The 19482-nt window shown below is 41.2% G+C and overlaps 2 protein-coding genes across 4 annotated transcripts in view; one reads left to right on the top strand and one right to left on the bottom strand.

The window, feature by feature from the left end:
- Positions 1–8509, bottom strand: part of grid2ipb (glutamate receptor, ionotropic, delta 2 (Grid2) interacting protein, b) — a 41430-nt gene extending 32921 nt beyond the window's left edge. Inside the window, 3 exon segments of the mRNA XM_072668185.1 lie at positions 3690–3844; positions 5264–5596; positions 8264–8509. Of these exon segments, the coding sequence (XP_072524286.1) occupies positions 3690–3844; positions 5264–5596; positions 8264–8509 (734 nt within the window).
- Positions 8510–12948: 4439 nt separating this feature from the next.
- Positions 12949–18870, top strand: zdhhc4 (zDHHC palmitoyltransferase 4). 3 transcript variants are annotated; one of them, XM_072667378.1, is made up of 7 exons: positions 12949–12988; positions 13382–13519; positions 14800–14873; positions 15280–15458; positions 16307–16432; positions 17186–17430; positions 18431–18870. In XM_072667378.1, exons 2-7 carry the CDS (start codon positions 13397–13399, stop codon positions 18719–18721), a joined length of 1038 nt encoding a protein of 345 aa, XP_072523479.1. In that variant the 5' UTR covers positions 12949–12988; positions 13382–13396; the 3' UTR covers positions 18722–18870. The 3 variants fall into 3 exon arrangements, with proteins under 3 accessions (XP_072523479.1, XP_072523477.1, XP_072523478.1); XM_072667376.1 differs by having other exon boundaries at positions 12950–13039; XM_072667377.1 differs by having other exon boundaries at positions 12950–13519.
- Positions 18871–19482: the final 612 nt, after the last annotated feature.

Raw genomic sequence — 19482 nt, 5'->3', positions numbered from 1 at the left:
AGCTATTAGCATTTACGCATTACCAGTAAAAGTACCACACAGCTATACGGAGACGCCTTGCGGGGTTCAAATGCGCCACAGCTAGACCTAACATGTGAATGCCAGGTCATTTTTGTCTTTTTCTTCTTCTTTATTTAACTTTCTTTACTGCGAGCTGTGAGCATCCTGACCGATCACAGATGTTCTTTGGGTGAATCCAATAAATATAAAATTATGGTCAAAATAACCATAATAATAAGTTACCAGTTCCCTGAGTGTTTTGAAGGGTGTCGCATGTTGTAGGCTTTAGTCAAAATACCAATACCACAGCACCCTTTTCACAGCCCTGTTCAGAACAGCTAGTTAGAGGATTTGTTTCCTCACTGCTCACCCCCCTTCTACCCATCAACCAATTACCATTACTACTCTCAACAAAAAAATATTTACTACTAAGTCTATTCTCATTTGTCCTGGTTTGCACTACCTAGCTAACATTTACTTCACCTTGAGTTCACATCTCTCTCTCTCCCTTTCTCTCTCTCTTTTCCTCTCTCTGTGCCACCCTCTACCACACACACACTATCTCTCTGTCTACCTGCTGACGTCTGCTGTAAATACACCTTTCTGTCCTTAGGTTTCCAGCTCCTCAAATCGTGAGTGATATAAACTCATCCATTTCTCTTCATTTTCTGCAGCCAAATGTTTTGGTGGTATTTTGCTCCATCTGACAGTTTTGAGCCCTGGCTGCTTTTTGAAACTCTGCCTTTGCAAAGGTAGTGGGTGGAGCTATTTAGAAATAAAGTTGCATTATATGTGTTTCATCATATTTCCCCTTTACCCCCCCCCCCCACACACACACACACCTTCAATTGCTACAATAGTAATTAGCCCCATTTGGGAACAATATCACAGTATTTATCACAAAAACATGATCTATCAGGTAGTTGCACATCTGTGTGCTGAGCATCAAACAGTGTTCTCCTCTGATTCAAGCCCTGTTCCAAATGGTGCAATTGCAGCACATTTGCACACGTACACAAGGACTGCAAAGCTGTAGCAGGTCACCTTTTCTCATTTTGCCAATCAATAGGATGAGGCCACACATGGATAAAGACTCAGCAGCAACCTCCTTCAACAAATTCCTAAAGGTAGCAGTGAAGACCAATCAGAGTTTAGAGGTTTGTTAATAGTTCTCAGGGCCAAAATGGCAAAGATTTCACTGGTCATTGAGCTGCATTATGCTTGGAATTCTAGTTGTTTCCCTGTTAAAACTCAACAATGAGCTCATTCTTCAAGACCAAGCACCCACTTCAAAACCTCTCAAGGTTTCTACCATTGATAAAAGTGTGGACATTGAGGATGACCAAAAGGCTTAGGGTACATTTTTTTAGGTTTGAAAGAAGTCATATATAATACAATCCAATTACAAATGGCATTCACTAGCTTTTACCAGCCAGACTGGTAGTGCTGTTCCTGATGCCAACTAAAGACTGCATAAATATTCTCTTGAAAAATGTCACCTAAATAATTGCGCTAGGTCTGCAAGGACATTCATGTGTGTATTGGAACACTGCAAACAACACTCCAAGTAGGGGTGTAAGAAAATATTGATATACTGAAACACTGTGTTTTTATGTTTTGCAATACTGAATTAATTCTCCAAAACACAGTATTGATTTTTAATGAATAATTTGCATGTAAAGATTGGTGTCAGACAGTGGTTCATTTTGTGTTGTGTTTAAACCCTGACCACTAGACGGCAGTGTTGTACTCTGTCTTCAGATTTCACTGTTCTGATTGTGTTAAAAAATTCCTTTACTTTTACTCAGATTTTGTGTATGTGATGGTGTGATTTTTATATTATGACAGTTGCAGTTTACTGCAATATCGTCTTGCTTACAGTATCGCAATATATTGAATCGTAACCCCTGTCTCACAAAGTGTTACCTGGTTCCTGCAAATACACAGCCCTAACAAATCCAAATCCGGTCCTAGTGATCTACTGACCTGGAGAGTTCAGATCCAACACACCTGGCTCTAATACTCAGTGCTTCTGAAGGCTTTCGTTACCAGGAGCAGGTGTGTTAGATTAGGGTTGGAACTAAGCCCTCCAACATGCTGGACCATCAGAACCGGACTGATTGGTCCTTTTTTGAGTGTGCTCACGCTCTGCACTGTACCTACACATGTCCAGCACTGTTCAAAAAAGTCCATCCTATCAGCTACCATCTACTTTAGGAGACTCGCTTTCAGTGTTTCTACAGAAATCTCCAATGTTTTAGAAGTTGGAGCATTTCCTGCTTCTCACCATCCAAGTCATCCCAAACATGTTCAATGATTTTGAGGCCTGGGTTTTTTTTCTGAAAACACCAGCAGCTTTTCAGCATGAATTTCTTGATCAGTTCCACATGCTTTCAGACCCACAGTGCTGAGTCATCTTCTCCTCTCTCATCCAAATGAAAGCTCTCTGTGCTGTTTCTATGAAGAGAGCATAGTTCTGGTGGCCTACCAGGTCTTGCACAGTTGCAAAGGTTCCAAATTTCTCTGTTCAAGTTTGGAAAATAGTGTTTTTTAATTATTTTACTTTCAATTTCTCCTTCTGCAAGTGAAATATCGTACATTAGATACTTGCACCTAACTCAACTGTAAATGAACCAAATTAACCAGGTGTGGTCTCTGATTTCTACACAGTGCTGTACACAGTATATATTACCCATCATGGCAAAACTTTGGGATTATCCCCCCGACTGCTGAGGGACCTTAAACTGCTGAGCACATGCTGAAGTCCGCATTCACTGACCTTCACCAGATTTCCCCCTAAAGCGGATTACACACTTAATGACAGAGACTGCTAGCTCAGATAACAAACTTCCTCAGAACTAACTCTTAGCTGTCTGTCCGTACATGCGAGAACAATCAAACGGTTGCTATATGGAGGAATGACCTGCTTAGGGTTTCTTATCTGTCAAATCAGTCCTATAATTCATTTTTTTATGGAGACTACAAATGGATTAATGGATGATTTGTAGCATTCTGGTCCTGGAGGAGCAATCTTTTTCAGAAGCTTTGCTGTACAGTTGGCAAGCTCACTATTTCACACTGAAATGGCAAATCATTCCAAGCTGAACTCAGTTGTGATGGGCCTGTTTGTTTTTCTGTGCATGCCAAGCAGACAGATTGTGCCGGGCGCAGGCCAGCACTTGATCAGTTATGGAATTCAGTGGCCAGTGCCACATCACACCACTGACCTAGTTGGCCTGTGGGTACAAATGTGCTAAGAGGGGAATTTCACTCATAAACGCATAACCTTACACACAGGAGAGCCAGTGGATTATCCCTGAGCACTGCAGTAACAGATGGAGGCCGACCTATCAACAGCTCTGTGCAGCCAGGCTGGCTAACACTAGGAAAATCCAGTAATCTATCCCCTACTACTTAGAAAACGGACACACAACAAATACTGTAGCAAATGAAGCCTGAACTGTTGAAGGTAAGTAATCATATACATGCTTAACCGCAAGCGCAAGGGCCACACTTAAATAATCGTACAGATACTGTATGGACAAGGAAAAGGGGTATATAAAAAACACGGCGGCCCTCTAGTGGTCATACAGCAATGCAGACACTGCAAACTCAAAGCATTTCAGGTCAGAGAGGCACCGAAATAGAGGTTAAAAACTAGCACACAGTAACAGATACTGGGTGTCTACCTGATGTTAGAAATTAGCTGCTGCTGCTCCTCAGTGGTCAGGATGTCCGGAAGGATGGAGGCCAGCCAGTCCACCTTCCGCTCTGCAGCGAACTGCTTCAGCACGGCAAACAGCTTCTCCTTCACCTCAGGTTCGTTCCCCAGAACCTCCTCAATCTAAAGAATGTCAGGAAACACAAATCAATCTCAACTCCAGGTTACAGGGCTTACAGTCAGACATAAGTTTGACCACGCTCGTAAAAATTAAGGTGCTATATGAGCGATGCTATAAATGTTGAAAGCTTCATAATTATAGAGAAGCTCCACTGACTTGTAATTGTGAGAATGGCATTTCTATTGTTGCCACTCCGGGCTTGGAACGCTGCTAACTGCACTATGTAACTCTGGGGAAAGGGGGCAGGACAACGCTCATGGAAACTGCTTAATCTCTCAGCTTGTCCAGAAATGCCTGTATAGCGTGTCCTCTGGTGGTGGCTCAAAGCGCATATTACACTTCCAGACTGTAGGGGGTGCCCAGGAGCAAAAAATAATATAATAATATAATAATAATGTTCTCCCCCATCACATGCAATGCTCCTGACACTGAGATTGCCTGACAATCGTGCTCTCTCAAGGCTCCGACTGCCGATAGCAGGCAGCATGACCAGAATTCGACCCAGTGAATCATAGTGGCAGCACCTTTCAGAACCAGTTTTGTAAAAGCGATGTGAGAGTGAAGAACCTTTAAGATAAGATAGTAAGATAAGATAAGATAGTCCTTTATTAGTCCCGCAGTGGGGAAAGTCATAAGCAACACTAAACTACCAAAGAAACTTAACTTAAAACTTCTAAATAGGAAAAAAGTTAGAAAAAGCTCAGAAGTGAGCAGGAGCTGCTGCAACAGGCTGCCACCTCCGCGGCGCCCTCTTGGAATGTTAATTGGTAAAGAGCCTTTACATTGACTTCCTTAAACCTTCACAAGGTCCATCTTACACATATCTCTTCTACAAAAATGGCTCTTTCTGGAACCAAAAATTTCCAGAAAGTTTCCTCAATGGCATCGCTCAAAAATATTTTGTAGCACCTTTATTTTTGACAGCTCACAAATAGCTGAGCATTGTATAAATGCAGTTTCTCTGTGCTCTGTATGTTCAAAAACTTTTGAAAAATAATTACATGAACTATACATGCTAATTGTACGTGAAAATATATATAGGGTAAATACAAAGTTCAGAATTAGGGGTGTTCTCAAAACTGGCCATTTGCACCAAAAAAGCCATCAGCCAATCTCAGAATTTCAGAATCAGCCATAAAACATTATGATTTGTAAATTCCTAGTTTCAACCTGTTCATGCCGTCAATTCATTACACTATTACACTAAAATCGAAATATGAAACTGTAGACTAGAGCTAATTTATTCGTGCTGGGGGCCCTAGCTAGCTAGTCGGTTCCACTATGAACTTAAATAACAAAGAAGCAAAATGGATAATTTATTTACTTGCTACACTGGTGAATAATTCAACTGATGAATAATTGAACTGGGACTGCTTTTCTTACCAAATGCTTAAACAACACAACCATTCCAGTGACCTCACCCTCTTGTTGAACTCCAAGGCCTTGTGCTTGCGGTCCAGTCTCGAGCCCTCATTGCCTTTCTGGCACTCCTCTATGCTGCCACTGCTGCGTTTCTGCCGACTGCCCATACACAGCACTCCCAGACGCAGCGTACGGCCCTGGGAGGCCTTTATCAGCGCAGCAGCCATCTCATGCTGCTTCACCGGGATTCCATTCACTTCCATAACGTAATCACCTGCCCTCAGACCACTGCGGCCTGCCGGGGAGCAGGCAGAGCAGTCCTCCACCAGAAGGGGGCAGTCTCCCACTATAGTAAAGCCGAAGCGACCATCAGGGCCCGGGGTGATATCCATCTGTAGGTCAGGAAAAGGTCAAGACTTCTTTTAGTCAAAGCTAGTCTTTCTTTTAGCATTTTTACCCTAGTACAGTCAGTTAAGACTTCACATACTTTCATATATAATAAACATGATTTAACACTTTCCCCAGATGCAATCAATCAGCCAGAAGGCTGGGGGGTTCTAGGCTAATTCTGCCAACATACACTGCACACAGGCCCTGTTTACATCTGGTCACTTCATGTGACTAACATCTGGATTGTATCCTGATAAGAGTTTAACCCCATAACACTCCAAGGCTTATTACACACTACAGTGTATTATTCAGTAACTACAGGGACTTCTGTACAAACTGGTGGGGCTATTCTCTGGTAACAGAAGTTTGGCACTGGCATTTTAAGGGGTTAAAGCTAGAATCTACAGAAAGCTACATTAACAAGTTTTACAAAGCGAGTTAATAAAATCGAGAGACCGTATTTGAACCTTTAGGCTAAATATGGAATGACGTTAACACATTTTGTCCAGTTTTGTACTAATACTCCACGATTACATTTTGAGGTAAAAATGGCTGTCTGACCTTTCAGCAATTTCATCTAAACAAGATAATTTTTGTGTTTATAATCTAAAGTGTGTAATACTACGTTTGAAACTAACTCAATTGATTGGTGCGAACTAAATGGAATTCTGGTTGTGTTTTGGGTGGGTTGAGAGGCATTTTGGCCCTTTATTTACAAAGATGAGAATGGTGACAGTCTAGTCCAGTGCTTGTTAGCATTTCCAGTCCTAAACTAAAAGCGAAAGGAGGAAAATAACGTGTGGCAAAAAGGTGACAAACCATGTTTATTTATCTTTTTACTGAACTATTGCTTTAAATGGCCCATTGTTACATTCCAGTCATGGTCCACTATGTGTGGTTTATGTACCAGAAACTACAATAGTCATTTTTACATGACTATTTCCGGCCTCCAACGTTGCATCAGGCAACCAACGCGCTCTGAGGAAAGCACAGGATACCCTTCAGTCAGCAGATGCTCATGCCAGCCAGCACCACATTGAAGTAATGTGGGGGAGGGGGAGAGAGAGAGAGAGAGAGAGAGAGAGAGAGAGAGAGAGAGAGACCAAGGCCAATCGTGCTCTCTCAGGCTCCGACTGCTCATGGAAGGCAGCATGGCCCAAATTTGACCCAGTGGCAGCACCTCTCACTCAAATAACTTCATAATATCTTCATGCCTTACAACTAAACAGGCTGTTTCTGTAACTGTGCCTTTACTATTGGCTGCTGTGCACTACACCTTATTCACAAAGCTTGTAACTTCAGCATGAACAAGTGGCGCTGAATGAACAGATCTATGTTATTGAACTGGTTTTAATGACATTAGGGAATAGCATTTAATTTGACAGATTTTGACATTTGTGTTACAAAAACTATAGTTTGATGTGATTCACCTTTTAGTCCATATTTAGTCTATTAGCCAGCCATTGACTTAGCTTAGCTTGTCTGGAGTTCGCTTTCCTTAGCTTGGAAATGAATCTACAAGGCTAAGGCAACAAGTAATGGAAGCACATGATGGCTAGCAAGCCCGCTGCTTGCTTTAAATTCTGTCCATCTGTTAAGTGATCTCAAACAGACCTGCATATGTGTTATAGCACTGTTGTAAAGACCTTTATCTAGGAAATGTAAAAGCGTACAGAGAAAAGTTTGACTTCCAGCTATGCAACCTATGTTTATCTGTTTTCACACATAACAGGGTTCCATTTACTTTCCAATACCAATACCAGATTTTCAAATATCTGCCAATACAGAGTACTAATACCAATACCAAATCTGACTTAAATACTGGATAGATGGCTATAAACTCTGATATTTATAGTTTTTCACTTTTTATAGGTTGTATTCTTTTTAATCTTATCCCATATCAGATCGAATAAACTTGAAAGAACAGTGTTTACTGGTTGAGGAACTGTACTTTTGAAAAGGTTGAGAGCAATGAAAAAATCTAAATTACCACAATGCAGAAACACGTGCAAGTAGGGAAGCATAATCTTGCTAACTTGTGTTCAAAATGTGAATTTAATTATAAAACAAAAATGTATAAAACAAAAAGTGCTTCTGCAGCAATTTTACATTCAAGCACACTCTGCATAAAAAGGTGTGTGAACGTTTGGTTTCACAACCAAAAAAAAAAAAAAAAAAGTTATTTTAATGTTGGTTTAATGGTAATACTGGCTTTTATGACTGGCTTTTACTGGTTGTTTAAATGTTTGGTTTCATAAAGTACATTCTAGAGCATCCGTGAGCTTCATGGTATCTGTGCTCTGCATTGCTGATACCGATACTGTGTGTGAGTGCCATTATTGGTGCCGATACAACACCACCGATACCAACACTATACCAACTACTGTTTATTATTACTTTATTATTTATTATTACTAACCCAACATTTGAGTCAAATGTGTGATAATCTAGGCTAGCAATTAGCCTTGTAGCTCCACTTCAAAGCAAAAGAACCAGACTTCCATGGCTTCCACCAAACCTGCCTTGGCTGATCGATGATTTTGTAATTTTACAGCAATAGTTAAGAAATTAAGGAAAAGACTAGAAGAAACGTAATGAATACAATGAGAAAGGAAGAAGTACAGACGGCCTGAGACACATGAGATGTGCCTCCTCTTAGGTCCTCTGACCTGCTGGATTCTGGAGACCACTCCAATGCTGGGTGGGATGTTCTTCTGCATCTGCGCCAGAGTGATTAGAGCCTGAGGTCCAAGAGCGGACACATCCTGCCCTTCAATCTCCAAAACCTGATCTCCAGGCTGCAGGCCTGACAGGTGGGCACTGCTGCCCTCCTCCACAGAAAGAATGTAGCTGGGTCCATTCCCCCCAAGCTGGAAGCCGAACTCCTCTGGCCAGCCCTGGTTAGATGTTGGCATGTTGAGGACTGGAACAGAGGAAGAGGAGAAGCTTAGCTTCCTTACTCTTTAATACATGTTTACCTGTGCGTTGAAGATATTTAGGTATGAAACCCAGTGAGTGACAATCATACTGCTTCAAACTGTAAGAATCCCAGAAGCCATGAATTTTTCCACTTTTCTGCACAAATAACAGTTAAGTTGTAAAAAGTGAGTCATTAAAGGTCTGAAATGCTCCAATCTTGAGAAACTTACTGAGTCACAGGGGTGAGGACATGAACCAGCAGTCTCCCTAGCTGAATGTTATTACATGTTATGAATACCCTATTTGCTTCCTTAGACACAGTTTCATGATAGTTTGGGGAACATTTTGGCAAAATTACGGATTTTTAAAACACATTCATGGTGGACAAAATTATTGGGACACATACAGAAGCCATCTATGACATCCTATTCTAATTCTAAATCCATTAGCAATAATATGGAGTTGGTCCCCGTGTGCAGCTCTAATAGCAGATTTGGAATACTGCAGTTATCGGGTCAGCAGAGCGCACTATGCTCCTCAACAAGCGGAATATCCAAAAGGGAGGAAATTTCCCTAACTGACCTGCTGCAACGGTGGCATCCTATTCCAGTACCAAGCTGGAATTCAGTGAGCTCTTTCGAACAATCCATTCCTTCACTAATGTGTGTAAAGGCAGACCACCTTGCTAGGTGCTGGATTTTATACACCTGTGGCAATGGGACTGAATGAAACACCTGAATTCAATGATTAAGAGGTGTGTCCTAATAATTTTGTCCACATAGTGTTTGTGCTAGCCATTTTAAGGATGAATAGTATCCAAAGAAAACAAATTAGTAACACTTTACTGCAGGGAACTATTTATAATGCTGTGCAACCTACATAACATCTACATAAGACTGTCATTACAACTGACATAAACCCACATAAGCTTATTTCAACAAGCATCAGTGGTCATATAGGGTGCTTTTGGTTGTCATTCGGAGCTTCTTTAACCCATAGAAGGTGTTATAACAACTGATGAATGTTGGAATAAGTCATTTGAAATGTTTATGTAGTCGTTACAATGCGTTACCAACCATTTTTAAATTTATTTATTATTTTACCATTGTCAACATTACACATACAAACCCAGATGGGGTCACTAGCAGGGGTAGGCAATATGACAATATTTTATGGAATCATGAATTTCGTCATCTTGATACACAAGATGCTTTTCTTCATATCAAAATATCAAAATCTTTTAATCAGGCAAAGGCCCTTTTAAGCAACCAAATGATTCTTTGAGTTGACATGGCTCTACACAGAACCATTCCCTGTAAGAACCATTCCCCCTGCGAAGAACCTATTTTTTAAGTGTGATCATTTAGGCCACAGATCTCATCCCATGCACCGTCACAACTGAAGCTTTGCCAAAATATTGATTAACCTATTGAACCCCAGATCCACATTCTCCCCATTATCTCTGCAGCTAGTCTAGTGTCTCTAGAGGACAGCTGGTCATTTGTGAAGCAGCCTTCCTAGGCAAAGTAATGGATCTGTGCTTTCTGTGTGAGGTTCAGTCTCTCATGCATGTGTCTCAGCTGACTCCTTACACCTTCTGCTGTCATTGACCTCATTGAGAACACACAACCCTGAAAACAAGGCATCTGAAAACACTGCGAGTGCTGTCGGAGTCATTATACAGCTTCCTCAGTCTCACCACACAATGGAAATACATTGCTGTGAGGCGCCTGCTTAAATATGTATGCAGGAGTGGCATCGATTCATGCTAAAAAAAAGCATTAATTTGGCTGCAGACATGTAACTAGGACCAAATCTATGAAAACCGTGATGCTGGGCATTTGGGGCAATCCGGAAAAAGCCTAATTCTCAATTTTAGAGGCTTTAACCAGAATTATGGAAGGTAATGCAAAAAAATAGCATTAAGAGCCATTAAGCTACATGCAAATCTCTGTGTGTTATTATGAGTGTTATTATGTGTGCTTGTACATGAACAAAGATGCACATTTTAGCTTACATGGAAATGGAAATTGCAGCTGACATGAACTTACAGAAATCTTTAGATGGATAGCGAGGCCCAGACTTCTGCTGGCGTAAAGAGTACCTCCCTTTCTTGTTCTGCAGGAATTTCTTCATTTTGTACAAAATTTCAACAAGTGCAAAAAGCTTTGGACGTCAGGAAGATATCCAGCTCACTTCTCCCACCCAGGTGTCTCCAGAACCCGTCCAACAGGACCGCCATTCGGCGCCTTCCTTCACGATGCCCCCATTATCAATGCCAAGCATGCACAGAGCACTGCCATTCAAAGAAGAAAGGTGCAGGAGGTGCCAGAGCTCTTCTGCTGCTCGCCGGGTTGACTCTGCATCCCTGGCTAGGTCCAGCCAGTCTTGCCTGCAGAGCTAACGCCGAGAAACTGGGACAGCGTAGCACAGATCCTTAATAATTCTCTCTCCAAAAAGGGTAAAGTGAGGCCCCATTTTTCTATAAATACCTTCCTCCCGTACTCTGCCAGCTAGCTCCCTCTCCAAGGGATGGAAAGTGGCCCAGTATCAGCATGGGGATCCAGCAGGACGATGGTGTCTAATTAGAACGTCTGTGTGAGGATCACAGTCACACTGCTTTGAACAGGAGCGCTGCAATTAAAGCCCATGCTCTCTGGATTAGGCAGATTAAAATGGTGCATCCCTAAGATCCCCCTGACGGCACAGCAGGAGCACATTCTGTCAGGAGTCCTGTGGAGAGACTTGGGAGGGCAGATTGATTTACTTCCAGAGAGTCCAGCTCTGGGCCGAGACGCACACATGGTTCCAGTGACCAGTGCCTCTTAGCAGGGCAGTGAATGAACGGTGCACTGACAGCACTGACATTACCTAGAGGGCCCAAAGGCCCAAAAGGCCAAAAGGCCAAACCTTCAGCTGCAAGCTAATATGAGAAAACCGCGCAACATCATCCCAGTGAAATGTCTCATTAGCAAAGACATGCAGATGGCCAAGTTATACGGGGCTGACTAGCTAAATTATTCAGTGGTAACGCTTCTATCTCCAAACAGACACTCTTCCTCAATCTATGTCTCATCTTACCAGTCCAAAAAGCTCTCGCACCATCAAGCACAGAAGCGGTGCCCTGTGCTCCTTGGCTTTGCATGCATTTAAAGCATTGTAGCATTTAGCTTAAGCTCAATAACACAGAATATATGATGTAAATGAATCACACACTATGAATCATCTTTATCTTACATTAGCTATCATTAGGGGCTTCCTGGACGTGTCCCCACAGTCCTTGTAGAGGGCAATATAATACAATACTGAATTAAAAAAATAAAATAAAATACAGGCAGAGGACAGACCCAGCAGCTGACACACACCCAGGTGGGATAGCTAAACACTCCAGTTACTTGTGTTACATCACATTTAGCCATAATAATGATGCCCAGTCACACACAGTGCTAACCAACACCAGGCTAGAACACTGTCCTGTCCTGCAGGCTGTGAGGTGCAGGTATAGATGCAGGTGAGGTTAGAGAGAGACACACACACACACACACTCTCTTACCTTTACTTTAATATCTGTGTCCGCAGTCTGACAGTGAGCTCTAGAAGGGTTTTTTTCTGGCTGGCCGTTCCTTAAGGCATGACCTGGGCTGTGCTGTAAGCAGTGGTGTAACTTGAGAAATGTTTGCAGCTCCAGCTTCAACTTCAGCCATGGCAACCTGAGCCTGTGCTGTGGATGCTGCTCCTGCAGGTCCAGCTAGAGCAGCTCTGATACGTAAATAAGGGGAAGCAGTGGAGCTGATCCTCAGGACCCCCAGAAACAGGGGGGCAGTCTGTGCAGCGCTTTACCTTGGGAATTCCGATCAAATAAACACATTGAACGAGTTAAATGAAGTTTATCTAAGTTTAATAAAGTTTACATAAAGGTTTACCTGCGTGAAACCATAAAGCCAATTGTTTAGCAATACCATTTTGGCAACATATGGCAGGAAATCTTCCAATTTTCCAAATAAAACAAAATGAAATAACATTTAACACAGAATGTTTAATTAAAAACAAAAAGTATGATTTTGCATGGCTAGTATCCATATACATGTTTTGAAAACATATAATAATTATTATTATTATTATAAATATATATTATATAAAAATAATATATGATCTAATATTTATATTATTATGCTTATTATATGTTCAACTTTTTTGTTAAAAATCTATTGTATGGCCGAAATAGCAAAATAAATAAAAAAAGATATGGGAAATTTTTAATTTGTTTATGAGATATATAACTAATATAAAACATTATTATCTTCTTATTTTTATTATTATATTCTTATTATCAATATTAATAATAAATGTAATCTCAACATGTATGTACTGGTGACTTTTATATTGGCGGCGTTCAGCCAAGGGCTTCCTGTTTATACCTGCTTCGTCACTGCGGGGAGAAGGCATGAGGAAACGGCGCTGCGGGAGGAGGGAAGGTTTGAGGATGATGATGATGATGATGATGATGATGTGCAGATGAAGAAGAGGTTGCACTTTCAGTCTGTCTAATGTTTAAACTAGAAGTGTTTAAAATGATGGGCTGAATTAGTCTGGGAGAGATGGGGTTATGGCGGTCCTGTCAGACAGGGTTGGCTGATGTTAGCGTTAGCTGCCTGCTCAGCTCTGTGTGCTCAGGTCATCAGCTCGTTCACGTGAATTCAGAGTGAATTAATGGGTTTGTGCAGGGTTATGTTGACTGAACTGCTATTCAGACCACTGACACTGACTTCAGTTAACTAGCTGACTAACTCTGAGTCCACACCCAAGCTTCAAGCTCCGGTTCCCGCTCTGGGTTCTTGACTGTCTCCCTCTGGCTTTTTCTTCAACAGCGCTTCGAGTCAGGAATGGACTTTCTGACTCTGTTCTCCATCTACGTGGTGGTCGTGCTGACCTGTATCGGGCTTGTGTGTAAATACTCCGGGCAGCAGCAGACTCCCTTTGGACGCCTGTTCAACACCTTCACGCAGGTAAAGCACTGGGGTGGCCGCCGGGTGGCGCTCTGCCTCTACAAATAATTAAGACCAGACCAGACAACCATATTCATACTCATTGTTTTGGACACAGATGAGGCAGTGAACACACCCGTGCTGTGAACACACACACACACACACACACACACACACACATGCATACTAGTGATCAATGAGCAGACATGCCCAGAGAGGTGGGCAGCCATCACTGCGGTGCCCGGGGAACGGGGAGGGTGCAGGGCCTTCTCAAGGGCCGAGCAGTGGCAGCTTGCCGAGCCCGGGTATTGAACCCACAACCCTGTCATCAATAGCCCGGTACGCTAATAAACGGACAGTCGTGAATGATTTATGATAGAAATTCAACAATGTTACTAAACCCTCCACCAGGGTTAGAAACTGAAAACTCCAACTCCAACAGACAGGCGTCTGTTCAGCCGTCCGATTACATTTAACGGCTACAACTTTTTTTTTATGTGTTAGACATGTGTTTTTCATGTCTTCTATTATTCTTCATATTCTATTATGCTTCATACAGCAAGAAAAAAGGAAAAAATGGAAATGAATCAGTCATATTCTTATATTTGCTTTTATTATATTGGCGTTGTCACAAAAAACCCTTGCATCTCCATTTTTGCTGTTTTGCAGTTCTTTACATTATCAGTTCTCACATAATGCTGTTTTAAAAGTTCACTATAAACCTGCAACAGAGGAAAAATATAGTTAGCTCAATATTGAGTTTTCCAGCCACCAAGATTTAGCAGATTTTGAAAATGCTGATGGCCTGTGACTGGAAACAACTGGCCCTATAGTCGGTCAGATCATGACACACAGCTTTTAAAGGTTGTTTTTCACTTTCTAAAATTCTGAATCTAAAGCCCGCCTGAAAAATGGCTCTTCGCTGATCTCCCCGTGCGTTATAGTGGATGCTGTCAGGGTGGCATGGAGATTTCATCCCTACATTTGGTGGACCACAAAAAGCTACTTATAGACGCCATTAAAAGGTGTTTAACTACATGAGTACAGTTCTGTCATTTAGGGAGCTCTCTAGTGGTGTGGCATGCACACAGCCCAAACATACAACAGCAAGAAACAGCTGAGTACATGGTATAGGCCCACTGTACTGCAGCTTTTCTTACTGAAATGAACCCCTTACAGATATAGGATCTGCCACATGGCATGCATAGTTTCACAGCAGTTCTCTGATAATTAAAGTAGTTACTTAATAATAGCTGAAAAAATTTTAAACTGAGTAATTTCTGAAAACTTATATATTGTAGGTTGCTTCACCCTGGATCCCACAATGCGTTCAGAACCTTTCCCACAGGACGCTGCACAGGCTGTTTCACCAGAGGTAAGAATCGCTTCGGAATCTAACGTTATCTGTTCAGTGATCTGAATTAGATATGTAATAATTAATACATGGTACATAATACGAGGTAGTAGTGCCTCGTGTTCAGCTTGAGAAATTCACAATCGAAATCACCGCAACTTCCCCAGCATGCGTTAGTATTGGCCAATCTTTGGGCACTTGCACCAACACTTGCTTCCGAACAGCTTGGGCTTTTGTGTCTTACAACATTCCTGGATGACCTCAGAAGAATGAACACATTTAATGTAAATCACCTGAATGCAGCGTTTCTCATGCCTAGTGTGTGTAATTTCCGTTCACAGTGTTGTTTATTGCACGTTAGTATTGAAGAGGAGTGCTGTTTTATTGATCGTATCAATGACAGGTGGTGTTTTCTCCTGTGTAACAGAAACAGCTTCTTCGTCTACCTGCACCTTATCCTGGAGGCTGCTGTGTATGCAGAATACTCCTATGAGGTCTTTGGGTTCTGCTTGGAAATGGACACTACGACGGTCAATGCGTCTGTTCCATATGTCCTCCTGGCACTAAAGTCCTACATCTTTTACCTGTGTTGTAGCAGAGATCCAGGTAAGTGGAAGACATCCTCCCTTCTGTTTCCTAGTAGAAAAACCACATAGAGTACTGCTGTACAGTGACATTGACAAACTGTCAATATGGTCATTTTCAGTTTTAATGGTATGAAAGCAGTGTATCTGAAATGTGGTGATTATTATATCTATGAGATAATGGCAAAAGTTTGTTTTCTGCTAAATTTAATGCTGCGTTAAGTTAAATTAAATGCTGTGTTATGTTAAATTAAGTTACTGGGCCCTTCAGACTGTTTTGATGTAACTAATCAGGACAAGAACAAAATTTTTTTTTAAATTACAGGACTAAAATGAAACAAACCCAATATAGTTTAATATTTATTTTAATATTTATTTTTAGATTAATGCTAGATTTTATAAGCTGCTTGAGCTTCTATGTTGCAGAGTGGGGGGGGGGGGGGGGTCACATGACTACACACACACAGTAGTATGTTTTAAGGGGACAGTACATAAACACACAGTGAGGAACATGATAACAGAATTATTAGAAGAAGAAGAAAAGGGGGCGAGATTACATTGATTAGAGGTTCTGAATGTCCGTTTTGATTAATTGGACAGCCTCAAGTGTAAACACACCAAAAAAATAAGGCATTTTATAAAACAACCAATAAAATAACTTCTACCAAAATAGCCTTCTACCACCTTCCAGTTAAAATAGGCACTTTTAGAAGGTGTTCACATATGCACCCTTCAGAAAACAGCTCAAAGTACATACATTGAATTAATGGTATATTTCTGGCATGTGTTTCTTGGGTTCCTTAACCTTCTTAATGCTAAATGTCAGCAGTTGGCGTTGGTATTCCTACTAAGGTTTGTTTCCTTTCTCAGGTACACTGACAAAGAAAAACCATGCAGCTCAGCTGAAAGTCTACCAGTATGATGAGCAGTTGTTTCAGGAGGGAACGGTGTGCCCAACATGCCAGTTTGTGAAACCTGCACGATCCAAACACTGTAGTAAGTAGAAGTTTATTAAAGCAGAGGTTCTCAAACCTTCTGCAACCAGGGAATGTAGTTCTCCATACATCCACAGATTATTTGTGAATACAGCCCAGTGGTCCAAATGTAAGGAAGAGCTCTTCTCCAGTGATGTGCTGCTTTTGGCATTTTCCAATCTGCTAAGCTACTGGACAGTGTGCCGATTTCTAAACGTTACTTCTGAAGATTGTTCTCATTATTGAGCTTGGCTGGCTTCGTGGACTTATTTGCTAGAACCTTCAGAGAGATTGTATATTAGTATATACAAGTATATATTTTTTTCCCATTTGTTACTAGCCCCTCACTTTTTCATACATGTTTTTGACCCATATTCTGTTCTTTACATCTGTAGCATATGGTCACATAGCTGCAACAGCAGTAATTGTGGTGATTTTCTATGTGTGTAGAAGAATTGTTGGTTTCTGGTGGGTTTTAACAGTCCCCTGATTGATCACACCACAAAGTTCAGAGCATGCAGGAGTAATTTTTTCGTTGGTTTGCTCTGCTGTTGGGAATTTGGACAGAACTCCATACATCCTCCTCCTGAGGCCTGTAGTGTTAGAGTGTAACGATAACAGTAGTTCTGAATACATGGTACAGTCAATGCTACCCAATGACTCGCTTAGGTCAGTGTTAATCGACAGCACAGCATAGCACAGTGCAGGTGCAGCAGAGAGCGATTAGGGACTAAATGCAGGAACATTCCTTTAAAACTCTGCATCTTGTGTTTAGGGGTCTGCAACCGGTGCGTCCAGAGGTTTGACCACCACTGCATCTGGGTGAACAACTGCATTGGTGCTCAGAACACCAGGTACTTCCTGCTGTACCTGCTGAGCGTCTGTGCCATGGCAGGCGATATGGCAGTGCTCACCGCGGACATGCTGTTTCATGTGACTCTGCGATCTGGCCTCATGCATGCACGCTACATCGATGAGCAAGGACGGCAGCAGCCTTCGGGACTGCTTTTCGTAGTACAGGTACGTCAACTCTGCCAATCACCGCAGTAATCTCTGACCTCACAACTGTTTGGTTAGTGTTCAGTCCAGTTCTTCAGTTTTCAGTGCATATGTTTTATGAAATGTAGACAGGCTTTTCTCCTTCTAAAAGAGCTTTGGGTATAAGGAACCAAAGCAGAGTAGAGGTAGGACAGCATAACTCATAACTACAGAACATGTATTCAATTCATAGACAAAAAGCTAACTCAGTATTTTGTAGTCCTATAGGTGCTGTACTGCCTATACTCTATTTTACATGTTTTTTGTTTTATAATTTAATTAATAAAATAACCTACAGAGCTGCATAGGATGACTAATGTTCAGTAGTGCTTTAGGTTTTATTTTAAAGCATGATGACTCTAAAAAGAACTGTTTAAATTATAAGTGGTTCTCTTTGCCTGGTTAAAATGTTATTTTCTTTTGTTTGGTTGGTTTTCTAAGGATGATTATATAAAATAATGATTCTGCATAGCAAAAAGGAAAAATGGTTCCACTATTATCACATGTCTAAGAACCCATTATAAAAGCACTCTAAAGAAACCATTTACATTTACGGCATTTAGCTGACGCTCTTATCCAGAGCGATCTTCTACTTTATTAAATAGTACAGTGACATTTGTGATGAGACCATATGGAACAAGCTCTGCTTTCTTCAAGAGTGGTTGTTGTGCAGATGCTGTAGCCTATTAGCACTTCAGCGAGATCCAGGTTCAACCATAGTTTCCATAATTTTGCTCTCAGCAGCTTTCGCTTAATGCCTTGAAAGTAATAGTAGTACATGCCACGCCATGAGTAGTAGTAGTAATGGCAGCAAGACTACCCCCCCCCTCCCCCCAGTTGTTTCATGCCTAATTGCTAGTACTGTAGGCCCTGGAAAACTAAAATCCTATACATGCTGTATGTGCATTACACATCTTGAGTTTGAATAATGCTACAATTTGCAGCTCTGACTGACACCAAGTTCTCCACATTCTCTCTACAGCACCTCTTCCTGACCTTCCCCAGGATAGTCTTCATGCTCGGCTTCCTGGTCTTTGTTTTTTTCCTCCTGGCGGGATATTCCATGTTTCACTGTTATCTGGCTCTGGTCAATCAGACCTCCAACGAATGGTTCAAACGGAAAGGACACAGCTGTCAGCATTGCCACCCTGACTCTGGACATCACTCCCACACCTCCTACAATCCAGTACAAGGTTTTTACCACAAGGGAATTCTCAGAAATCTCCGAGAAGTCTTTTGGCCTTCATGCCCAACTCGGAAGAAAGACAGTTAGGCTCTGTTAAACGTGGCGTCGCGCCACCCCTCCCCTAACTATATTTTTATATGCTATGTTTCGTGCTGGTTTGTTGGATGAGTAGTTTGGAATAAATGTTTTTGGGGTTTTTTTTTTTATCTAAAAAATATTAAACAAGTGCCTTGAAATCTGTCTGTGTTGACCACCCTGGTTTATCAAGAATGCTGTAGAGTTTTATTTATATATATATATATTAGAGATATAGATATATAGATATATAGATGTCAATGAACTACATTTACAGCATCACCTTAGAGCATGAATCAACTCTGCATCGCTCTCAGCAAAGTGACTGCTGCAAGCACGGATGCCGAGTTGTGCTGCTGTAGTGTATGCTTATAGATAAAGCTGCCTAAATATAATCACAGGTAGAATAATCTGAAGCCTCTAAAAACCTCAAAGCCTAAAAAAAGCCTTTTTTTTTTAAAAAAAAAGCATAAAAGCGCCATATGAGAAAGTTATCAGAAAGATGGGTGGGATGTTTGGATAGCCTAAATCACCATATCAGAGAATATAAAATAAGGTAAATTATTATTATTTATTTTATTTTTTTTATTATTATTATTATTTGGTTAGCAATTCACACTTTTTGAATGTTATGATTTGAGTAAGTCATAACTGTAAGCCAAGATTGTATAATCCTGCAGGTATCAATGAATTATTTAGGGCAACTCGACAGAAGATCAGCATTTACTCCAAAAATTGGAAACCTCTACCCTTCAAATAGCCTGGATCCATTT

This window comes from Salminus brasiliensis, chromosome 22 (assembly GCF_030463535.1).
Source record: "Salminus brasiliensis chromosome 22, fSalBra1.hap2, whole genome shotgun sequence".
Lineage (NCBI taxonomy): Eukaryota > Metazoa > Chordata > Actinopteri > Characiformes > Bryconidae > Salminus > Salminus brasiliensis.
This window is presented reverse-complemented; position numbering and strand designations above follow the sequence as displayed.